General features: G+C 36.1%; 1 protein-coding gene across 1 annotated transcript in view; it reads left to right on the top strand.

Moving 5' to 3' along the window:
• Cep83 (centrosomal protein 83) overlaps nt 1–23,787 on the top strand; it is an 82,239-nt gene that overhangs the window by 643 nt on the left and 57,809 nt on the right. The window contains exons 2-3 of the mRNA XM_069990110.1: nt 22,075–22,341; nt 23,299–23,449. Coding sequence (XP_069846211.1) covers nt 22,175–22,341; nt 23,299–23,449 — 318 coding nt within the window. The 5' untranslated portion in view covers nt 22,075–22,174. The remainder of the gene's footprint in view (nt 1–22,074; nt 22,342–23,298; nt 23,450–23,787) is intronic.

Raw genomic sequence — 23,787 nt, 5'->3', positions numbered from 1 at the left:
GCACCCCGAGTTTTAACTCGTGATTGAAAAAGTCGTGCTCCCCCTGGTATTTCTTTGGCGTTGGAGCCATGCTTAGCAGTGATGGATGTTTATGGCTTTTTAACCGAGGTCACATCTCAACTAGGAGGAGATATTTTGGGCTGATTGGATAATTTGGTAAATCCTCAGTGTCCAACCTTAGACCATGATAAATGGGCACTGTACCTAGAAAAATACCCAGTATTTTATATCTCTGGGTCAGAATGAAGACACTTTAAATCTCCAAGCTTTGTAGGATAAGAAGAAATTTGTTCTGAATTTTTAAATTAATCATGTCTTCATTATATGTTCAGAATACTTGAATAGGTCCAGAACTGAGTAGGTTGTTAAAGAAGTGCTTCTGTTACCAAGCAACACCACTGTAAACAAGCATGATATTCAACGAGAGCATACTTAAAGGGAGCTATTTTACAGTTATCTGAGTTCAGAATGCTCTAAATTAAGTTTAGCCTGTACATGCTTACAGTTCGCTCACATTTTTATTTTTATCACCTTTTGCTTAAGAATTATTAGGATGCTTTAAGTTTCCCTGTCACCCAGGATTCTCCTGAGAGTTACAAATGGATTTGAGTTACTCTTGGTAATTACTGTATGCTGGTTATTACTCTTTGAGTATTTTCTAACCAGATTAAGTGCATACACTAATGTAGGAATATTTTCAAATAACAGGGTTATAGCAACTTAGAGTTACACCGTTTGAAGTTTGGAAGCACCGATTATTTTCAAGTTATTAAGTCTTTGTCTAGGAGTCACCTTTGACCTCACTGAACACTTAATGATTAAATTTTGAAGGCAAATTTTCAGATTGTGTGTGTGTGTGTGTGTGTATGTGTGTGTGTGTGTGTGTGGATTCTGGGCTTGAACGCAGTGCCTGGGTGCTATTGCTGAGCTTTTTTTTTTGGGGGGGGGGTCCGGTCGTGGGGCCTGAACTCTGGGCCTGGGCGCTGTTCCTCAGCTCTTCAGCTCAAGGCTAGCACTCTACCACTTGAGCCACAGCGCCACTTCCGGCTTTTTTCTTTTTGCTTATGTGGTGCTGAGGAATCGATCCCAGGGCCTCATGCATGCAAGGCAAGCGCTCTACCACTGAGCCACCTTCCCAGCCCCTCTCTGAGCTTTTTTGCTTAAGGCTGGTGCTCTACCATTTGAGTCTTAGCTCCACTTCCAGAGTTTTGGTGTTTAATTGGAGATAAGAGTCTCTGCGATTTTCCTGCCTGGGATAGCTTTGAACCAAAATTTTCTAGTATCAGCCTTCTGAGTAGCTAGGATTACATGTGTGAGGCACTGCCATCTGGCGTTTCAGAACACTTTTTAAAATGATTTTTGAGTATTTCAGAAGATTTGAGACAGTGAAATAAAGGACTTCTTTGAGATCAAACTACTAGTAATAGGAATTGCAAATTCTAGTTTATATTATATTCTTACTGTATTGCTAAAATCCATAAATTTCATTTTAGCCCTACACTCATGTTACTGATGTTGAAGTAATGCTCAGAAACTTGGTAAGATAGGAAGAAAAAAAAAATCAAGAATGGCTCATATTATGTTGTAAAGTCCTAAGTAATTTGAACTCAGACTTATGCCATGGAAAGTTCTAATTCAAGAAGCTTAGAAGAATGATACTATTTCCTTGCTTAAATAAATTTTAATTTTGCCATACATAATGTGTTAGGCTCAGTAAGTTATTTTTGTTATATTTTGTTTTATTTTTGGAGGGGTTATAATTGAGGTTTGAACACAGGACTCCCACTTGCTAGGAAGGTTCTCTACTACTTGAGCACTCCCCACTCAGCTCTTTCTTGCTTTGTTTTTCAGATAGGCTTTTGTTTTTTTTTCCTCTTGGAGATAGCATGTTGTCACAGTCTTTCTCTTATGAATCTGGAGCCACAGATGTGTACCACCACACCCAATTGATGTAGGTGGGGATCTTGGTGTCTTCAGGGAATAGACTCACTCTGCCTCCCAAGTAGCTGGAATTACAGGCATGCGCTTTTGTGATTTTCTTAAATTGTTTAACTTGTATATACTTGTAGAGAATGTGTGTCTATCTATCTATCTATCTATCTATCTATCTATCTATCTATCTATCTATCTATAAATCTAGTTGTGTAAAAGATATTCTAAGTTCTTCACTTAAACAACTTCAAAATCTTCTTACTTTGCCTTTTTAGACTCCTTCTTGAAAGAAATGATGGGTTTCTCTACTATCTTCAAAACCTGTCATATGCTTTTTTTTTTTTTAAATATCTTCCTGCTTACCTGATCTAATTTCTTGACACTTCTTCCTTAAAATACAAATTGTACTTTTTCCTGTAAGATTGAACCACTATGAGTTATAAAATCCTACACTATATATTTGCAAATCATATCTAATACTTAGACTTTGTTACATTTTTTTATTTAGTTTTGTCTTAACTAGTTTGTGAGTTTTTCAAAGGCTGGACACAGGTCTTATCAGGTCACAAAGAAAGAAAGGCTACACTTGTTGCTGAATAAGAGTTGTTTAAAGATGACAAATACGCATTTCTACTTATTGCTTCTCTAGCTTCTGTAATATTATAGAAGTAAGGACATTGAGGAGAGAGGGGTAACTGACTTAGGAAGGGCAACAATAAATCATACAGAATGGGATTAACGGGTGAGTGTGGTGGTCCTTGAGATGAGAAGGAAATGCTCATTCCTAGAAAGTGTGAATACTTAAGAATTTCCCATGACAATACTAGTGGTAAGGACTCCCTCAGGAATGCTAGTACTATTCCCATGTGGGCTTGGAGAATTTGGTCAATTTCCTGGCTATTCCTTAGAAGAAGCTTAGTTTTTAAAATAAGTCTCTCTAGCTCAGGATAGGGAAAGTCTGGCTATTGGCCATATAAGATCAGCAAAATAAATTGGTATACAAGATAGACATATAAGTTTTTCATGTACTTTTTATTGGCTACTTGAGGTCTATCTGTACTGACAATTTTGTATAACCCTCAAATAATGTTATAAATATCCATATGGTCCTTGGCAGAAAATTGGTTCCCTATCTCTGTCTCTCCCATCTTGTACCCTCCTCCTTTCCACTTCTTTCCATCTCCTTTTAATCCTTTCTGTCTTGCTTTTTGGCCTGGTTATGACCAAAATTCATAAATTATGTCATAAATTATATATAAATTATTATATATATATATATAACCTAGCAACTAGGAAGTATATATATGTTTGGTATTATTACTGCCCTCTCAATAGTGGAGACATCACTGACTTCAATCCTAGTACTATTTCTTTTGAGTTTAAACTATAATCCAGGAGAAAGATTAAAATCAGGAAATGTCCAGTTACTTGCTTTTTGTATATTATGATTTCAGAGTACTTTTGGGTTAAAATTTAGAATTAAGAAGCATCTATATCTGCTCATAGAGATACTGGAAAGCACTTTTCATTTTTATAGTATGTCTTTTAAACCTCTAAATAATTATTATAATCCTGCCATAAATTCTTACCTGATGTTTATAACAGTTCATTCTGTTGTTTCTTGAGTGAGCTTGCTAGCATAGCTTCTGAGTTGCCCAGTAACACAGTTGAAGTATAACATAGCAACCCTTGAAAACAGTAGCATTGGGACTACAGGGATTTTCCTGCAGAAGTGTAGTGCCTATCTAGTGTTTATATTTACTCTTTCTCACTAGAATCACATTTTGATTTATGGCAAGACATCAGATAATATTAAGTAGAGTACTATACATATGTATGTTTTTGGGAGTGTCAACAGATTGTAACTTCTCATATATTTCAGACAGAAAGTGCATGCATGATAAATATGTATTGACTTGTGCTATCTGTGAAGGGCATGTGAAAATACGAATTCACCTAAAAAAATTACCCCTTGCAGAAAAGCTTTTAAGTAATAGCATCAGAGTTCTCTACAGCTGAAATAGCCAGCCAGAGCTGGGGTGAAGTCGAAGTGTACTTTTTGTAGTACTTCTGGAGCTTCCTGGAAAGCTTAGATCAATAACATAATTTAGAAGGTACTAGGATTTTGTAGGAAGCGAGTCATGATTTAAGAGACTTAACACTTAACTTTTTTGGCCTATTTTTCTATTTGAAAAAATAAATATCTGAAGATTTCTTTCAGAAATGGTATATCCCAGTTCAATATTTTTCCTTTTTAAACAATATGAGTGCCTATTATGTGTCTTGCATTAGGTACTGGGAAATTTGAGTGTAAGACTTTGTGTAGTTTCATGTACCTTATTGTCTGGTGGGAGAGTTGCATAAAGTATGTAGTATAGCTCCATAAATGCTATAAGGATAAATAAGAATGTGTTCTAGTGCAGGCAGTAAGGACATCTGACCAAGGCCTGCAAGTAGAATACACTTTGATCGAGGAATGCTGATTAAAATTAGTAAGTATAGTTGCAAGGTGAGCAGAGTTGTTCTGCTTGGCCTTGAGGGCTGAGTCAAGGAGAACTAGGGAAAAGTTTCTTGTTGAAGACATAGAATCAAGTCATAAGCAATAGTGATATTGAGGTAGATATCCTTAATGGTGAACATCATGCAGAAAGACAGAAGGGAGGAAACTAGAGTAGGATAAGTTCTGATTGAAAATTGTTGCTTAGGAAAGATCAGCACTAGCACTGTGAATCCACCTCTAGAAAGATGTTTTCTACACAAGGCTCTAGTACTTAAAGACTAATATTTTAAAAAGTCTTTAAAATTATGGGGCTGGGAAGAAGGCTCAGTGGAACGGTGCTTGCCTTGCATGCCTGAGGCCCTGGGTTTGATTCCTCAGCAACACATAAGCAAAAAAATGAAAAAAGCCAGAAGTGGCGCTGTGGCTCAAGTGGTAGAGCGCTAGCCTTGAGCTGAAGAGCTGAGGGACAATGCCTAGGCCCAGAGTTCAGGCCCCACGACTGGACCCCCCCAAAAAAAATCTTTAAAATTAATGTAAGAGTGGTTTGATTTGTCCTCTTTTTTGATCTTGGTAATTAGTATGCCTTCTCTTATTTTATTGGTTAGTCTAGATAAAAAAATTGTTAATTTTGTTGGTCTTTCAAATAACCAGATTTTTATTTTTCTGTTTACTAAATGATCACTTTTTACTCAGTCTCTCTCTCTCTCTCTTTCTTTCTGTCTCCTTCCCTCTCTCCCTTCCTCCCTCTCTCTTTCTTTCCTTCCCTCTCTCCCTTCCTCCCTCTCTCTTTCTTTCCCTCCCTCCCTCCTTCTCCCTCTCTTTCTGTCTTTCTGCTTGTTTAGGGTTTAGTTTTTTGTGTTTTTTCCTGATAGTGGGAATTGAACCCATGGCCTTGTGTGTGCTATCATTGCTCTAATGGTGCTCTACCAATGAGCTGCATCCCTATCCTTGGCTTTGGGTTTAATGTGTTTTTGTTGTTGTTGTTGTTGTTTGTTTAGTTTTCTAAGCTTAGATTGATTTGAAACCTTTCACTTAAAATAATTTATGTTATAAATTTCCTTCTAAGCATGTTAGTTGTATTCTATACAGTTTGATATATGCTATGTTTTGCATTTATTCAATTCAAAATATACTTAAATATTTTCTTGTTTTTTTTTTTTTTCATTTGAGAACTATATGCTGTTTACCAACAATTAAGGCATTTCCAATTTATTTCAGTTTTGGGCCACTAATTCCATTGTGATAAGATAACATGCTTTTTTTCCCTGGAGTTTATTATTAATTTATTGTTATTATAGAGTTGATGTATGGAGGGATTACAATTACATGAGTCAGGTAATGAGTACATTTCCTTTTGTACAGTGTCTTCTGTTCCCTCACTCTCTCCCAGTCCTTCCCTCCTGTCTCCACCCACGAATTGTATAGTTCACTTTCATCAGTGTCCAGTGATTTCCATTGCTGCACTTTTTCCCTCTTTTTCCCTTGGGTTCTGTTACTCCCCAACTCTCCCGAAGATACACACTTGAATATACCATGCATAAAGAAAATAAAACATAACATTAAAAAAAACTTCCTTTACTAAAAAAAAAATAAAAATAAAAAAAAGAGGTCTCTTGTTTGTATATCTTGGAGTTCGCTTTGATGTATATTATTTTATATAAGTATGAAGAGGCATTTAGGCATTGCACCTTTGTGTTTCTTTTCTGAGAGTATCCTCCTTTGGTCTCACTGTGTGTGAGTAGAATTCTGTGTAATTTATCATATCCCAGGGTATTTTAGATCTGATTTCCGCCTATCAGCAAGAACATTTACCATTTGAGCATGTGAGCATGGCTTCACTTAATATGATTTGTTCTAGTTCCATCCATTTCCCTGCAAATGACATTAGTTTATTCTTTCTAATAGTTGTCAAATATCCCATTGTGTATAGGTATCACATATTTTGGATCCACTCATCTATGGTGGGGCATTTGAACTGTTACCATATCTTGGCTGTTCTGAGTAGTGCAACAATGAACAATGATGTGCAGGTGTCTTTGTCATATCCTGGCTTTTCTTTATCACATCCTGATGAGATACCTTGCTTTTTATGGCTTAATGTCTTCTGTTAAGGCTTATTTTGTAGACATTGGAGAATGTTCCTTGTGTGTTTAAAAAGGATATGTACTAAAAAAAAAAAAAGGATATGTATTGAAGTCTGGCTTATTGAAGTCTCCCTTATTGATAGAAGAGTTAAACCTTAGTCTCTAATAGAATTTTTTTTTTTGTCGGTCGTGGGGCTTGAACTCGGCTTGGGCGCTGTCCCTCCGCTCTTCAGCTCAAGGCGAGCGCTCTACCACTTGAGCTACAGCGCCACTTCCGGTTTTCTGGTGGTTTATTGGAGATAGGAGTCTCACGGTCTCTCCTGCCAGGGCTGGCTTTGAACCGCGATCCTCAGATTTCAGCCTCCTGAGTAGCTAGGATTACAGGTGTGAGCCACCAGCGCCCGGCAGAATTTTTTTTTTTTAAACAAGTGTAAGGACTTGTACTAAGTTCCTAGGGAGCTCACTTGATACCAGCTTACACCTGGTACTCTACTACTTGAGTCATTCCTCCAATCTGGCATTTTGCTGATTAGTTAAGAGCTGGAGTTTCACAGACTTTTCTAGATGGGCTGGCTTTCTTTGAACCTTGGTCCTCTGGGTCTCAGCCTCCTGAGTAGTATTATAATAATAAAGCACTAGTTTTCTGTCTTGTTCTGTCATTTGTCTTCAACTATTTTTTTTTTTTTTTGTTAATGTTGTTTGATTGTCTCCTTCAGTTGTCTTTTTGCTTTATGTTTTGGGGTCTTATTAAATGCATAAGCACTGAATTGTTATTTCTTTCTGATGCACTAGACTTTTAATCATTACATGTCCTTTGTCTTTAATAATGTTTGTCTTCTTACACTCTATTTTTTCTTCTTGGTACCATGGCTACTCTTGCTTATTATTTTTATGGTGAATTTTTTCCATTCTGTTTCTTAACCTACTTATGTCTTTAAACTGAAGATGTAGCTTATAAATAGCAAATAGTTGAATTTTGTTTTTCTAATTCAGTATAACATCTTTTGAATAGTTTGTTTCACATTTAATACAATAATTGGTATTATGGATTTACATTTTCCATTTTCTAGGTTAAGTTTCTGTTTGCCTCACTTTTCATTTTTGTCATTTTCTCTTCATCACTTTCTGTTAAATAATTTTAGTTTATCTTTCAAATTGTGTTGATTTTTTTTTTTTGCTGTGTCACATAATAAATACTACATTTGTATTGGTTGCTTTATTGATTACATTACCCATTTTAAATTGTTGCTGTCTCCTTCAGTTAATTTTGGTAAATTATAGCATTTTTCTCCAATGTATCTTTCCTCTTCTTTTTTGGTGCTCTCTCTCAATATATATGCATATATAATATATATTACAGCTATGCCTATGAAACCTAATGATACAGTACTTATTGTTTTATATAGATTATGTTACAGTGTTATCCATTAAAATAAATCAGAATTATATTTTAGAACTTTTTGTATTCTATTATGTATTCAATTAGAATTTCTGGAGGGTTCCTCCTGTGTAAATTTATTTTCTATGGTGTGACTTTTTTGCAGCTTGAAGGACTTCCTTAGGTATTTCTCAAGGCATGTCTGACAGCAGCTTCTCATCCTTTTTGTCTGTACTTCACCTTCATGTGGACAGTTTTACTGATTACAGAAATTTTGATTCAGCTTTAAAATTTTTAAAAATTTGATTATTTTTTGTTCCTAGTTGTTTATGATGCATAGTCAGTTTTTGTTGTTGTTGTTGTTTTCCTTTTTTGGTTGGTTGTGGTACTTGAACTCTGGGCCTAGGCACCATCCCTTAGCTCTTCAGCTCAAGGCAAACGCTCTACCACTTGAGCCACAGTGCCACTTCTGGTTTTCTGGTGGTTAATTGGAGATAAGAGTCTCAGAGACTTTCCTTCCGGGGCTGGCTTTGAACTCAGATCTCAGCCTCCTGAGTAGCTAGATTATAGGTGTGAGCCACTGGCGCCTGGCTATTGTCAGTTTTTAATTACTGTCATTCCCTTGTATGAGTCATTTTCTCTTGTTCCTACTAAAATTTTCTTTTCTCTTGGCTTTTAGTAATCTGACTTTGGAGGTGTTTTGGTATAGTGTTCTTTGGATTATAAGTGAATATTTTCATCAAATTGGCAAGTTTTTTTGGTCATTATTAAAAAAAAATTCTGCCCCTTTCTCACTTACTTTTTGTTTCGTAACTCCTATTACACACACACACACACACACACACACACACACACACACACACACACACAAACACACACACACACACACACACACACACACACACACGCCAGTATACTTGATAATGTTCTAAGATTCCTAAAGATCTGATTATTATTTCTGTTAAATATTTTTTTCTCTATGTTCTTCTAATTGGAAACTTTGTGTTTTTCTTCAAGTTTATTGCATTTGTCTTCTGCCATCTTCAGTCTATACTGTTCATGCTCTCAAGTCAGCTTTTTATTTTGACAGTTACATTTTTCAATTTCAAAATCTGTTTTAAAAATAAATTTATACCTGCTTATTGAAACTTTAACTGATTCATTGTCATTATAACATTCATGTAACTCTTCACGATTTCTTTTAGTTCTTTGAACATATTTATTACATCTGCTTTGAAGTGTTTGCTGAACCTAATGTAAGTCAAGACAGTTTCGGTCAACTGTTTTTCTTATTTTTTCCCTAAGAATAGATTACATTGTTTGTTTTTTTTCCTTGTATCTCGTGTGAATTTTTGTTGAATGCTGAACCTTCTAGATACTTTGAAATTTCATATTTTGAATTTACCTCCCAAGAATTTGAAGTAGATTTTTTTAGTTTATTTAGTAGCATATTTAGTAGTACCTTTTTCCTGTGTTGTATAGTTGTTGGTGTCTCTACTATTTTTAGTTTCATTTAAAAATTTTTTTTACCTTTTTTGAGGCATAGTTTTGGCGATCAAGCCCATTGCCTTGTGTATGCTAGTAAAGTGTACTGAGTTGCAAAGCCCTGTTTCTTTTCATTTGCTTCATAGTTTCTTTTGAAGAAGTCCAGTTAGCTGGACTTCCTCTCCTTTCCCACATAGGATTTACTTAATAAGTATTCATTGAGTAGTAAAAATCTAATCTTCAATTAGTATTTCTTAGATAAAAATTTCTAAATTTCTTCCCTTGTCCCTCCTCCTTGTCCCTCCCCCTTGTCCCTCCCTCTCTTCCTTCCTTCCTTGCTTCCTTCCTTCCTTGCTTCCTTCCTTCCTTCCGTTCTTTTTCTTTTCTTTTCTTTTTTTTGCCAGTCCTAATGCCTGAATGCAAGGCCTTAAGCATGCTCAGCTTGTTTGTTCATAGCTGGCTCTACCACTAAGACACACTTCCAGCCTAGCTTTCTGCTGGTTAATTGGAGATGGAGTCGTGTGTACTTTTCTGCCTGGGTTAGCTTTGAACTATGATCTTCTAGATGTCTGGCTCTGAATTAGCTAGGATTATGGATTTTAGCCAACTGGTGCTCAGTGAAATTTCTTGATGGATGTCATAAAGCAGGTGTAAGTGGTGGAAAAACAATATTCTTGATGATGTCCTTCTCAGAACTCTGCAAAATTACATTATAAATGTATGGCAAAATAGGATTTAGGTCACAGAAGTTTTGTGTATAACTTTATCCCTAGGAATAAAAGCTCTACAGGAATTTGGGAGATGAGCAGAAAAGTAGAAGATTGTAGGTTGTCCTTTGAGAAGCTAACAGTTTCTTTGGAAATATAGTTTATATAGTTATACAGAAGCTAGAAGAGGAAAATGAAAACATGATAGAATATAGAATCAATATATTTTGTTTTTTATTTGACTTTTTGAAACACATCTTATACTAAAGCCCAGAATGGCCTTCAACTTAACTCATGCTCTCCTGATTCTGCCTTCATAGAGGCAAACTAAGGGCAAAAGCTATTTTACTTTTAGAGATCAATTTCATTTCATGATTTTTTTGTTGTTGTTGGTTGTGGGGCCTGAACTCTGGGCCTGGGCACTATCTCTCAGCCCTTCAGATCAAAGCTAGCACTCTACCACTTGAGCCGTAGCACCACTTCCTGTTTTTTCTGCTTATGTGATGCTGAGGAATCGAACCCAGGGCCTCATGCATGCAAAGCAAGCACTCTACCACTGAGCCACCTTCCCAGCCTGCATTTCATGAGTTTTTCAGACTGTAGTAGGGTTTGGAGATTACATTTGATCTTTCTTGATCTGAGGGTTAATTAAAAAGATTAAGATCATTTGGCCTAACTGTATGAACAAAATAAAGACAGTATGGAGGAACAGTAAAGTAAACTCATTTGACTCTACAGCAAAGGGGCTATTGGCAACAAAATGAAATGTTTGCATTTGTAAAGGAGTTGTTTAGTGCTGGATGTGAATTTGTCCTAGACATTTAGAATAGGAATGACTGTATTAGGAAGGATCATGATGAAAATGCTGTATGAGAATGATAATTCTGGCAGTTATTTGTAGGCCATGTAGAAATGAGTGAAGACCAAAATCTGGGACACTGTTTTAGAGACTTCTGTTAAAATTAGCTAAGTGTGAAATACTTGAGGTTTGGCATGTGGCCTCTAGAATGGAAAAGAAAGGTTAAAATCAACAGAGACAGACAAATTAGCAGGTTAATAATATGTTACAAATAGGAGTTAAGATTGGTTGTGCACTAATAAATAAGGAAAAGATAGTGGTAATTGATTTTTTTTTTTTTTTTGGTCAGTCCTGGGGCTTAAACTCTGGGCTTGGGTGCTGTCCCTGTGCTCTTCAGCTCAAGGCGAGTGCTCTACTGCTTGAGCCACTGCGCCACTTCCAGTTTTCTAGTGGTTTTTTTTATTGGAGATAAGAGTCTCACAGACTTTCCTGCTCGGGCTGGCTTTGAACCGTGATCCTCAGATCTCAGCCTCCTAAGTAGATAGGATTGCAGGTGTGAGCCACTGGCGCCCAACGATTTTTTTTTTAAAAAGAAAGTAGGTAAACATTTTTATTAGATTGCTATAGGAGGGAAAAAGTATTATCTCTTCTTCATCCATCCTTGGTTTCTGACTGAGATCCCCTTTGACAATAGACATCATCAAAAGAAAAGCATGAAAATTTAATGCAAATTTTCCATGGCCCTTAAGAAATGAAGACCCAAAGGAACAGAGAAATCCATGTAGTTTTTAATATGGCTATGCAGAAGTATGAGGGCAGGACAAAAGGACTTGATCTAATGGCAGTACACTAGGGAAGAGGTGCTTATCAAGACCTGTTCAGTCAGATTCTTTTTGGCTTGGCTCTATCCCCATTCCTGTGTGGGAGGTTCTCTGTGGGATGAAGGTCTTATGACCCTCTTTAGAGGAAGCTCAGAAAATGCTTTTATCAAGAGATAAGATCCTATTTCTATGGAAGACAAGTCCCCATATTTTGAGGTTGTGTATCCTTCAGCCCCCTCATTGGGCTTCTTAATATTTGTAGAGAGGACATGTGAGTAGAGTTGGAGTAGAGTTAGAAATGTGAAATTTGTGTTTTTGAGAGAAAAACATTATTGTAAATAGAGTTGAGACAGATAGTTTGACATTTGTTATAGAAAGGAATGATAGTCTAAAGACTTCTGGTGAGTGGAGTAAAGGGAACAGGTAATGGAAAGTAAGAAGGGTTAGAGAGATGGGAGGTAATATTGTGATAATATAGTGGCTAATATGGTTTTCAAAAAGAGGTTCATAAAAGGTGATTGTGTATAAAAATTACTTTGTGCTGGGCGCCAGTGGCTCATGCCTGTAATCCTAGCTACTCAGGAGGCTGAGATCTGAGGATCGCGGTTCAAAGCCTGCCCGGGCAGGAAAGTCTGTGAAACTCTTATCTCCAATAAACCACCAGAAAAACTGGAAGTGGTGCTGTAGTTCGAGTGGTAGAGTGCTCACCTTGAGCTGAAGAGCTGGGGACAGTGCTCAGGCTCAAGTGTTCAAGCCCCACGACTGCACCCCCCCCACCCCCTACCCCACCCCCCTGGCAAAAAAAAATTACTAACTGTATTTTCTAGCATTTAGCATAGTTTAGGAAACATAATAAGCTTTAGATTAACAATTATAAATTACTTCCTTAACTATTAGTTTAATGAAATGATTAGTGTCATATTACTGATTATTTTTGTTTCATTTGTTTTGTTTTTGTGCAGGTCCTGGGGCTTGGACTCAGGGCTTAGGTGCTGTCTTTGGGCTTTTGTGCTCAGTGGTAGCCCTGTACTACTTGAGCTCTACTTTCAGATAAAAAAAACCCAAAAAAACTTTTTTTATTTTTGGGTACTTAATTGGAGATAAGTTTCCTGCCCAGGTTGGCTTCAGACTGCGATCCTCAGATCTCAGCTTCCTGAATAGCTGGCACCTGCTTCCCTAAGCTCTTTTGCTCAATAGCTATCATTCTCCTACTTGAGCCATAGCTCTACTTTCAGCTTTTTGTTAGTTAATTGGAGATAAGAGTCTCATGGACTTTTCCTGCCCAGGCTGTCTTCAAACAGTGATTCTTAGATCTTAGCCTTCTAAGTAGCTAGGATTACAAGCATGAGCCACTGGCTCAAAACTGATAGTTTTTAATTGGCTAGAAAGGAGTAATGACAGAGCCATTTTATTTTCATAATATATAAATCATGTGTGAGTATTTTCATGTAAGAAATCACTGATATTGGGTATTTTGACATAGAATATAAAACACAGTTTTCATAATATATAAATCATGTGTGAGTATTCTCATGTAAAGAAATTACTGATATTGGGTATTTTGACATAGAAAATAAAACACAGTTTTTATCAAGTGGAGTGATTAGTATATAATGCCTTATATTTACAGCCTATTTATTTAGCTTACACAGTATTGTAACTTTTTTAAAAGTTTGAGGGTGTTTTTTTTGTCCTTAAGCTTCCAAATGTATTATTGTACATGTTCTTATTATATATACTGTTATTGCTCTGGTCTTGGATTTTCCTATTTACTAAACTAGTTTTCTTGTATCTCAGCTGTAAAAAGAATGTTCTAGGGTAGTTATGTATAATTTGAAAAGTCTTGCCACAAGGTGTCATTGTAACCTATATAAAGAATTAGCATGTAAACATGGGCAGCCTCAGTTGTACTATTTTTACTTTTAAAAATATTTTTGTTTCATATGTATCTTATTTGTATCTTAAGGTATATCATTTGTCATTTGCATTAAAGTGAAAAATAAAGAGCTCATGTTCTTGAGTTCTCATATTTTTGCACAAACACGTTTTCCACCCACAATTTTGTTATGAATGTGTTGCTATAGAGCTAATTTGTTTGAAGGAAAGAACGAGAGGAGTAGCAGCAGGTGGACACTGAAGGAATAAAATCTTTTTATCTTTGTTTCTGACAGCCAGCTTCAGACTTTATTGTCTGCTTATAAAATCCCTATGAAAGAAAAATAGATTTTTCTGAATATTTTACTTTGTGATGGTTTTTATAGTTTGCTAAGATGCTTTTAAAAAAATTGTGCTTTGTTTTTCTTTTTTCTTTTTTTCCCGGTGTGTGAGTGTTGTATTGGAGATAGGCTGGCTTTGAACCGCGATCCTTAAAGTACTAGGATTGCATGCCGAGTGCCCGGGTGTTTTTCATTTTTTTTTTTTTTTTTTGTCCTGGTATGGGGCTTGAACTCAGAGTGTTGTGCTTTTGATCAACTTTTTTTGCTTATGGCTGGTGTCCTACCACTTGAGCCATGCCTTTAGTCTAGCATTTTTCTGGTTAATTGGAAGTGGAGTCTGGAAGACATTTCTATGGAGGCTTGCTTGGAACCTCAGTCCTTCAAGTCTCAGCTTCCTGAATAGCTAGGAGTACAGGCTTGGGCCACTGGTACCTGGCATTATTTTTGATTCTTATGGAAGATTAGTTCTTGGAGTAATTGTAAACTTTGAAAGAACTTTCTCCTTTTAACTAGGCTACATTTTAACTCTCCTGGCTTCCTGATTGGCCTTAAAACTAGGTCATAAGGTGATTTTGCCTTTTTTTTGAGATTTTGCCTTTTTTTTGACGATTGGAATTGGGAGTTTGTCTCAAGTAGTAAAGAGCTAGGTGTGTATAAAAGCCAAACAAAAATGGGAGGCTCTAAGTTTAAGCCTCAATACTAGGAGAGAAGGAGTAGGATGTGAGGGAGAGGGTAGAGAGATGGAGAGAGAAAAGATTTAGTTTGGTTTACAGGTTTAGAGGTTATATTTGTTTTAGAGGTTCACTTCTAAAACTAGGCCATAATTGGGTTAGACCTATTTGGGCCTTTATTGAGCATGCCAGATGGCAATAGTAGGGAGTATGTGGTGTAGCAAACTGATTACTTCAAGACCAGTAAGCAAAGGGAAGAAAAGAGAGGGACTGAGTTCCACAATTCTCCTTAGGGGCATGCCGCTAATGATTCAAGTACTTCCACAGGCCCTTCAAACCAAAGGTACAGAGTATTTCCCAGTAGTGCTACCTTGGAACCAATCCTTTATTTAACTTACAGATGTTTGTAGGATGTGGAACATCCAAACCATAGCAACATAAATGTTTCACTGATCACTACTAACTTTTTGAGGACAAAAGTTCTCTTGTTTTTGTATGTATCTCCACCCCACAAAGTGTTTTACATATATTAAGCACTTAGAAAATATCCGTAGTACTGCAAACCTGTCCAGACTCTTCTGAGAAATTTGCTTAACTTGAAAGTTTGCATATTTCTTTATAATCTTTATACTACTTAGTAGTCTATTTATAAGTGTAGCAGTCATTTATTAAGTACTAGTTGTTTAATCAGTTTTTAAGATAAATATGTAATAAATTTTGTATGTAAATAAATTATGTAAATAAATTATGTATGTAAATAAATTTACATACATAAATATATGTATGTATATATTTTTGCTGTCCTGGGACTTCATCTCTGGTTCTGGATGCTGTTCTTGAGCTCCTTTTGCTCAAGGTTAGCATTCTACCACTTGAGCCACAGCTCTCCACTTCCAGCCTTTTCTGTGATTAATTGGAGATAAGAGACTCAAGGACTTTCCTTCTGGGTTGGCTTCAAACTGGTGATCCTCAGATCTCAGCCTTCTTAGTAGCTAGTATTATAGGTGTGAGCCAACAGCGCCCTGCTTAAGACAATTATTATTAACTTGTATGTCTTGAGGATAACTTTTTTTTAAATGTTTCATTTCTGGCTCTAAAAATTTTGTTTTTAATTTTTTGTCAGTACTAGGGTTTGCAATCAGGGCCTTGCACTTGTTAGACAGGAAGGCACTTGCCACTTGAGCCATACCTCTAGCTCCTAGATGTTAAAAGAGGAAACAATGTGTCAACTGCAATGAATGAAAATATTAATTTTCTTCATGAAGTTTTCATAAGGAAAATAAGTATAGCTTATGGAAATAGAGTTAAATCAGGATTTACTTAAAAATAACTTTCAGGCTACATTTTTGTAAGAAAAGACAATTTTTTGTTTATTATACATGTGGTATGCAGCTGTGAGACTGGGAGTCAAAGTACTCATCAAGTCCCACAGTGCACTAAAAAACATGAAAATGGTTTGAACAAAAGTCATTTTTGCCTTTCAGATCACAACTTTTCAGACTTCCGTAATTTATCACATCTAAGCATTGAAGGTTGACTGGTTACTATGTCCTACTTTCCAGAACTTTTTTTAAAATGAGAATTAAGATGTGCAGATGCAGACACTATGGTTATGAAGGTAAAATAACATTTTAGGGCTCGGAAGGTGGCTCAGTGGTAGAGCGCTTGCCTTGCATGCCTGAGGCCCTAGGTTCGATTCCTTAGCACCTCGTAAGCAAAAAGAAAAAAAGGCGGAAGTGGCGCTGTGGCTCAAGTGGTAGAGAGCTAGACTTGAGCTGAAGAGCTGAGGGACAGCGCCCAGGCCCAGAGTCCAGGCCCCACGACCGGACCCCCCCCCCAAAAAAAAAAAAAAAAAGTCCCAGGACAGAATAACATTTTTAATTGAAAGTGGTTGGTGGTTAATGCTTACCACTTTAATGCACCTATCTTCTTTCTTCCTTCATCATTTGCCGCTTCCTGACAATCCCCCTCTCCCCTTAAATTATAGTGATGGGGCCTGGTATGTTGCCAGGGCTTTGAAGGGTCTGCTCTCAGCTGCACTTCAGGTTCTGGCAGGGTGTCAAGATGGGACTTTCTTTTTGTACACACAACATCCTGGATGGCCATGCAAAAGCCTGTGGGATGGCTAGGATAGGGTGCTTCTGGATTTGGAAAATTTCATTTCTAATGTTTGTTTATAAGTGAAGTAAATGTCTGATGTGTAGGTTATTCCTAGACTTTTTAAAGGTTTTAGGAAACACATTCATGTTAGGGGCCATATAGTATTTAAAAGCATTGTTTGAAATTTTCAAAGGCATAGCATGTGCTTTTTAATGAAATGTATTTTGGAAGCTTTCCATGTACATCAGCAGCTGTGCTTTTTGAATATTTTGAATTATCAGACACTCTACCACTCACTGTTTAAGAAATTCACTTCTCATGCAGAGTAGAGTTACAGGCCTGTTTGTAGAGCTAGGTCTGGTCAAAGGTGGTAGGAAGGATATGTGTGTGTGTGTGTGTGTGTGTGTGTGTGTAAATGTGTTTGTATTAGAGAGAGATTATGTGATTCTAATAGCTATAAACGAAGGGAAAGAATTTGGATTAAAGTTGTTGCTAGTAATGTTAAAACTGCCTTTCAAGACACTCACACATTGTAGCTGACCAAGATAATGTTTCACAATTCTTTTCTTCTTATGATTTGAATTATAAGCTTACCTTAAATGGAGGGAGGAATGGTGGGTGAATATAGCCAATATCAATATACATACATGAAAGTAGAACTAGGTAACTTGAAGGGATTGGTGGAGTTTGGAGAAATCAGGAAGAATGATAGGAAGGTAACAATGATCGGATATGTGGTACTTATAAGTTGATGTGTTGAATTGAAACACCCTTTGTACAACCATTTAAAGATAATAAAAATTAAATGTTATAATAAACTATCTGTGTTGTGAATGTATTTATTTAGCAAACTCTGCACAGTAGGGATTTTTTGTATTGTGTATTTCAAGTGTCTAATACATGTTTAAGTACTTGATAGCCACATATTGAATATTGAAAATTGAGAGGTTTGATTGTAGTATTTAGAATTATATTAAAAATGTTTGAGTAAAATTCATTATAAATCATATTATCAAGGCAAAATTCAACAATGAATAGGAAGAATTATTCACAAAGAACAAGTGAGATTTATTCCTGTCATAAAAAGCTGCCTTAATGCTTGAAATTTAATTAATATATCATGTCAATAGACTAAAGAAAAGTCACATGATCTGACAAATAGCTTTTTGAAAAAAAGAAACAAGACAAGTTATTATCTTGCATCATTCTAAGGCTGCTCGCTGGCAGCTGCCATCGAATGTCATTCTGTTTAGACCTCTCTGTCCTTAAGGTATTAGTTTATGATCACATCTTGGTCTTTTTCACCATTTTCAGCTCCTCCCAGGCTTAGAGAACTAGCAGGCTCTACTCTTGAATTCTTGGCTGAAGTGGTTGGGCATGAATCTAAATGTCCATGAAGAAAGTACATCTGTAATGTGAACTAAAAAGGATGAATAATATCTGCCCCCTCTGTAAAATGAACAGTATGTACACAGACCTGTTCAAATAGTGTTAAAAGTATGTTCTCCAAGAACCACTGGAATCACAGCAATAGACACGAAAATAAAGAATTGCCTCAGCAAGCAAAATTTACTCTATGGAAGGGTTGGCCAACAGCTAAAAATCTGGCAAGCAAGCACATAGAGCAGGCATGCTGCGCCTCTATTTATCCCTAACACAGCAGGCCCTGCTGCCTCTGCTCAGATTGGTTGAGCTCAGATTCACAATCTGCTCACCATAGATTAATCTGAATAAGGTAAAATATATATTTACATAAGGTGACCATTAAAAGACTTTGAAATAAGATTAACAGTACATAAATAATCTCAAAACATACCCATAGCCTCCCTCCGTCATTTCTTGAACAAACTATGATGAATCTTAATTCCATTTTGGAAAAAAAACCAACTTAAGACAAAACTTTACTTTTCAAAAATTTTTCCTTATCCCAAAGCAGTTCCTCTTTTGCTTAACTGGAGCCAAGCCACCTGGCCAGAGCAGGAACTTTTAAATAACACACTTTGATAGAAAAGACAGTTTTTCTCCTAATAGGCATAAAGAAGTCAAATAATGCACACCAAGCTAATAAATATTATAAGTTCTAGAAAAGCAATAATGGATTAGTCCCCATCCACAAGACAATATGTACCTTATTATTAGATTTTCCTTTTAATAATGACAAATATTTATTCAGATAGTCAAATCACATTTCTAGAAGAATCTCATTTGTTAGCCTCTTTTCTGCAGTTGTATAATAAACAATCCAATAAATAATTCTGTTATCAATGAACGTTACTTTAAAGCAAATTCTTCATCCTGGTTTTCAATCTCCTTTCAGCCTCTGACTTTGCAGCTTCTGGTATTTTTAGCAGTGTTGCAATACCATTTGTCTACCCTTAAACACTCACAGTTTGCCTCTTTTTTCTCAAGTTCTTTTTTTTTTTTGGGTCCAGTGGTGGGGCTTGAACTCTGGCCTGGGCGCTGTCCCTCAGCTCTTCAGCTCAAGGCTAGCGCTCTACCACTTGAGCCACAGCTTTTTTCTTATGTGGTGCTGAGGAATCGAACCCAGGGCCTCAGGCATGCAAGGCAAGCACTCTACCACTGAGCCACCTTCCCAGCCCCCTTTCTCAAGTTCTTAAACTCCAGTTCTCTTCCTTTAAAATCCACCCATTCTCTTCATTCCACCTTACCACAAAAGGTCAGGCTCCTACAACCATATGGAGAAGATAATTATTAGAGCTTTTCATTATCTGTGCTTCTGATATTTTTTTCCTCTCGAGGAAAGTACTGCCAGACGGATATTTAAAAATATTTGAGATCTTATTCTCACTCAAAAGCACCTATATGAGACGAAGTCAAAACATTCCACAATCTTTTAAGATTTTACACAGCTCCAGTCTTCCCTGTTTTGCCATTAGCCAAGAATGGGCTTTCTCACTACCCCTGAACAAATACTTATCACACCTCTATTCATGTCACTGGGTTTGTGAATCCTCCACTGTAACAAAAGATCATACTATGACCTGTATTCACTAACTGTTCACTATTTCTAGGATGACTAATGCCACCCATCAGATTTTGTATTTGGTGAGATTCACTTCCTATGTTACGGACCCTTGTCTTGTATTCTTACATAGTGGTGGTGGTGGTGGTGGTGGTGGTGGTGGTGGTGGTGGTGGTGGTGGGCAAGTCTGGTTTCTTTAGTCTCATCATGAGGGTTTTACCCTATGATAGCCAAAACTCTAATTACTTCCCAAGGCCACAGAGCTATTTATTCCATCAAGTTGGGGATTAGGGCTTTAACATTTGAATTTTAGGAAAACTAAACATTCAGTTCAAAGCAAGGACTATGTTCATATGTTTTATTAGAACTATAATTGAAGATGAGATTGTTGTTTGAGAAAGGGATACTTGAAATTGACTAAAGTACTGGAAAGTACTTCTAGTAGATTTCAGTGCCAAAAAGGGAGGAGATAAATAATTCAAATCTTGGTAAATTTTATTTTCAAAGTGACTTAATTCCTATTTTAAAGAGGGGTCAATGGGAAATTTTCCTTTTATATGCTTAACTAGAATAACAAAAAATAACTCAGTTCTGAAATTTTTTACTAGTAGTAGAATTAAAATTAAAAATTTTTCCAATGTACTTTAGGTTTCTAGCTAATTAAAATAAAAACCCCATAATATATCTTGTTAGAATCACTGAAGAGTATGAGGTTGACTTATTACCTGTTTCTATTTCTTAGAAGTTAATTGACTTAAGGAACAGAATAAAAAGTATATGGCAGTTTTATGATCCAGTTTTTAATTCTGTTGTGAATATGTTTTCTTGATAGTATAGATTTTCATTCTGTATTTACAATTGCTGAATTCTAGTGTATATTTAAAATCAGAATAAGGAGTAAAGTATCCTTGAAGGACTTTCCTCTTCTGTTGAAGTATAATTTTACTGGAAACCAAAGCAATCCCAATTTTAGCTTAAAGAGCTTCTTATGTAATATGTACTCATTGCTAATTTATCAGAGATGATGTATTTCAAGCAAGACTGAATAATTTAATGAGTGGTTTACATAAGCCAAAAATCTATTCTTGTTATAAGAGAAAATAAAATTTGCTATCCCACAACTAAAGGAGAATGTTATCTGGGGGAAAATCTCTTCTCTAATTATCATTTGTCTATACATACATACACACACACACACGTGTGTGTGTGTGTGTGTGTGTGTGTATGTATGTATGTATGTATGTATGTATGTATCTATCTATCTATCTATACCTCATCTATCTCATCTAATTTAATCTGTCCTGACTGTTTTATCTATCTGTGGAAAGATTGAATGTTAAAAAGGATAGGGCTTATTTTATTAAAGTTTTTGTTCTTTTCTATAATAAAGACCTTTTTATCGTGTTTTACTTTAGAAGCAGTAAACTCTTAGCTAAACTTTAATAAGGGGCTGATACTTTGGGGGGGACAAGTGAGGTGATTTAGTTTCCTGTTCTCAGCACAGAGCATAACACATAGAGGTTATCAATGTTAACATATTAATTGATTTCCCATTTAAATCTGCCGTCTCAGTGCAGTTTGCCCAGTGCCAACAAAAATTCTTTTGTTAACATAGTTCTTTGCTGAAGGTCATCTTTGTGAAGACTGCATTTCTCCCCAGCCATTGGTGTATGCTTTTTGCACCAGGATCCACCCTTGAAGCTTCCCATAAATGCTTCAGAAAACGTAACTTTCCTTTGTGAATCCAAGAATACCTAAACTGGAAAAGTCCAGACTTCTCATGTAATAAGGTCAATACTTGAAGATATGAACTTAATAGTCACAAAGTCTTTGCCTAGAAGTAAAGAAAAAAAAAGAAGCTTCAATGTAGCATCATTATTACATTTTGTTTTATTGAACAATTGGAAACCTAAAAATAATGCTTTAATATAAATACCACAGGCTAGTTGGTCCAAGTCTATAATTCTAAGCTACTTAGAAGGCAGATATCAAGGGATCTCAGCTGGAAGCCTGCTAAGACATAGAAGTTTTCCATGTTCCATCTAACCCCGTGTTCAGATAAGGCGCAGTGCATGCCTGTTATCCTAGCTATAGGGAAAGTACAATGGCTGCGCTTAGTAAAGCATGCCTGTTAGCACCCATGATATGAAGATGCACAAACAGAATGATCACATCCCAGCCCAGGCTGTACATAATGCAAGGCCCTATTTAAAAAGTAGGGTAAGAGGACTGGAGATATGGCTCAAGTGGTAGAGTGCCTCTCTTGCAAGTTTGAGTTAATTCCTCTGTTCTACACCCTCAATGTGCTAATGAGAATAAGAAATGATAAAAAAAAACACAACTTTATAGCACCTGAGGAAGCTTACTGTTCATTAATTATGTGCATTTCTTTGTACAGGTATAATTTGGCCTCTTGAGTTTCTACCTTAACAAGAAAGAACTGGGAAGTGCTCCTGAAAGAAAACTAAAAGAAGAAGAAAGCCCCAACTTATTTTTACATGGTTGTCAGCTCCTTTACAAATATGGACACTTTTTCCAACATTTTCCCATCTGGGGGAGACAGTAGGCAAAATGAAGAAGAGTTGCAGAAAGTGTTAATTGATGAAAGAGTACGATGTGAAAATCATAAAACGAATTATCAGACCCTGAAAGGTGAACACACAAGGTAAATTACTCAAATTTAAGAGGTAAGGTGCTGTGTGTGGGTAGTTAAAAAGTTATTTTAGGTTGTCCTGGCTGAGTGTTCTGTAACATAAAGTTGTGTGTGTGTGTATTATTATTTTATTCTTTTGTTGTTTTGGTACTGGGGCTTTTACTCAGAACTTGGGTACTGTCCCTTAGCTTTTTTTTTTAATTGTGAAAATACCGTACAGAGGGGTTACAATTACATGGGCAAGGAAATAAGTACATTTCTTATCAAGCATTGTTGCCTCCTCCTATGTTTCCCCTTCCCATCCCCTATCCCCTGCCCCCCCCTCCAAAAGTTTTAAAGTTTGTTTTTCGACATAACGTCTTGAACATTTCATTGTTGCAATGGGTCCACCTGTATCTCTATTTAAACAATTTGATTTTTCCCTTCCCTTCCACAAATTATACCAGCATCAAATACAGTGAAAACAGGGTTTATACCTTGGTGGATGTCCCTTAGCTTTTTGTCAAGGCTGGCACTCTACCTGAGCCAGAGATCCACTTCTTCCTTTTTGTGGTTAATTAGAGATAGGAGATTCATGGACTTTCCTGCCTAGGCTAGCTTCAAACCACAATCTTCAGATCTCAGCCTTCTAAGTAGCAGGGAATGTAGGAGTGAGCCATCAGCACTCGGCTAACAGTAGAATTTTGTAGTGTATTTATGAAACACTTTTAACATAGAAATTTTTTTTCCAGATCTATGATAGCAAGTGGTTTATGAATTTGTAAAGTCTTATATTTAGATGGCTAAACTTATTTTTTCCTTCAAAGTAAAGTCTCTATAGTTAAGTGGAAATTCATAAATAAAAGATTTGCAAATTTAATGCAATGTATGGTATTAATCTTGCTTTTCTGTACTCTTGGTTGGTTTTATACAAAGTAACTAGAAGCAAAGAATTCACTTAAATTGAATTCTTTTTTTCTTTTAAATTAGGTTGCAGAATGAGTACATAAACTCACAAAATGAACTCAAGAGGCTATTAAATGAAAAGCAAACTAGCCAGGAACATTTCCGTCAGCTGTGTGAAGAACTAAAAGAGCAATTAGTAGAGAAGAGTAAAGAGTTGGAAAAAGCAAAGTTGCAGGTGAGAAAATATATTTGAGTTCATATGAAAGTAGTCAAATGATTAATGGAAATATGTAATTTTGGAAAAATGTGTCAAATCTCTATGTTTAATTATTAAGTTTTATATCCAGTTGATATAATTGAATCTTCTTTCAAATATCATCTAAGGTAGACATGAAACTAATAGTTTTTTACAAATTAGTATTGTATCTTTTACTTTGATTAAATTTATTTTTTACACTTCAGAATAGTTAAGAGAAAGTTCATTTTGAATTGGTTAAAATTCAGAATTAAAGTGTTTTTTTTTTTTTTGTTTTTTTTTTTTAAGAAAGTTGTTTTAAACTAGGGTTCTGGTGG

Source organism: Dipodomys merriami, unplaced genomic scaffold, assembly GCF_024711535.1.
Source record: "Dipodomys merriami isolate MVZ:Mamm:240054 unplaced genomic scaffold, mDipMer1.0.p SCAF_10, whole genome shotgun sequence".
NCBI lineage: Eukaryota > Metazoa > Chordata > Mammalia > Rodentia > Heteromyidae > Dipodomys > Dipodomys merriami.
This window is presented reverse-complemented; position numbering and strand designations above follow the sequence as displayed.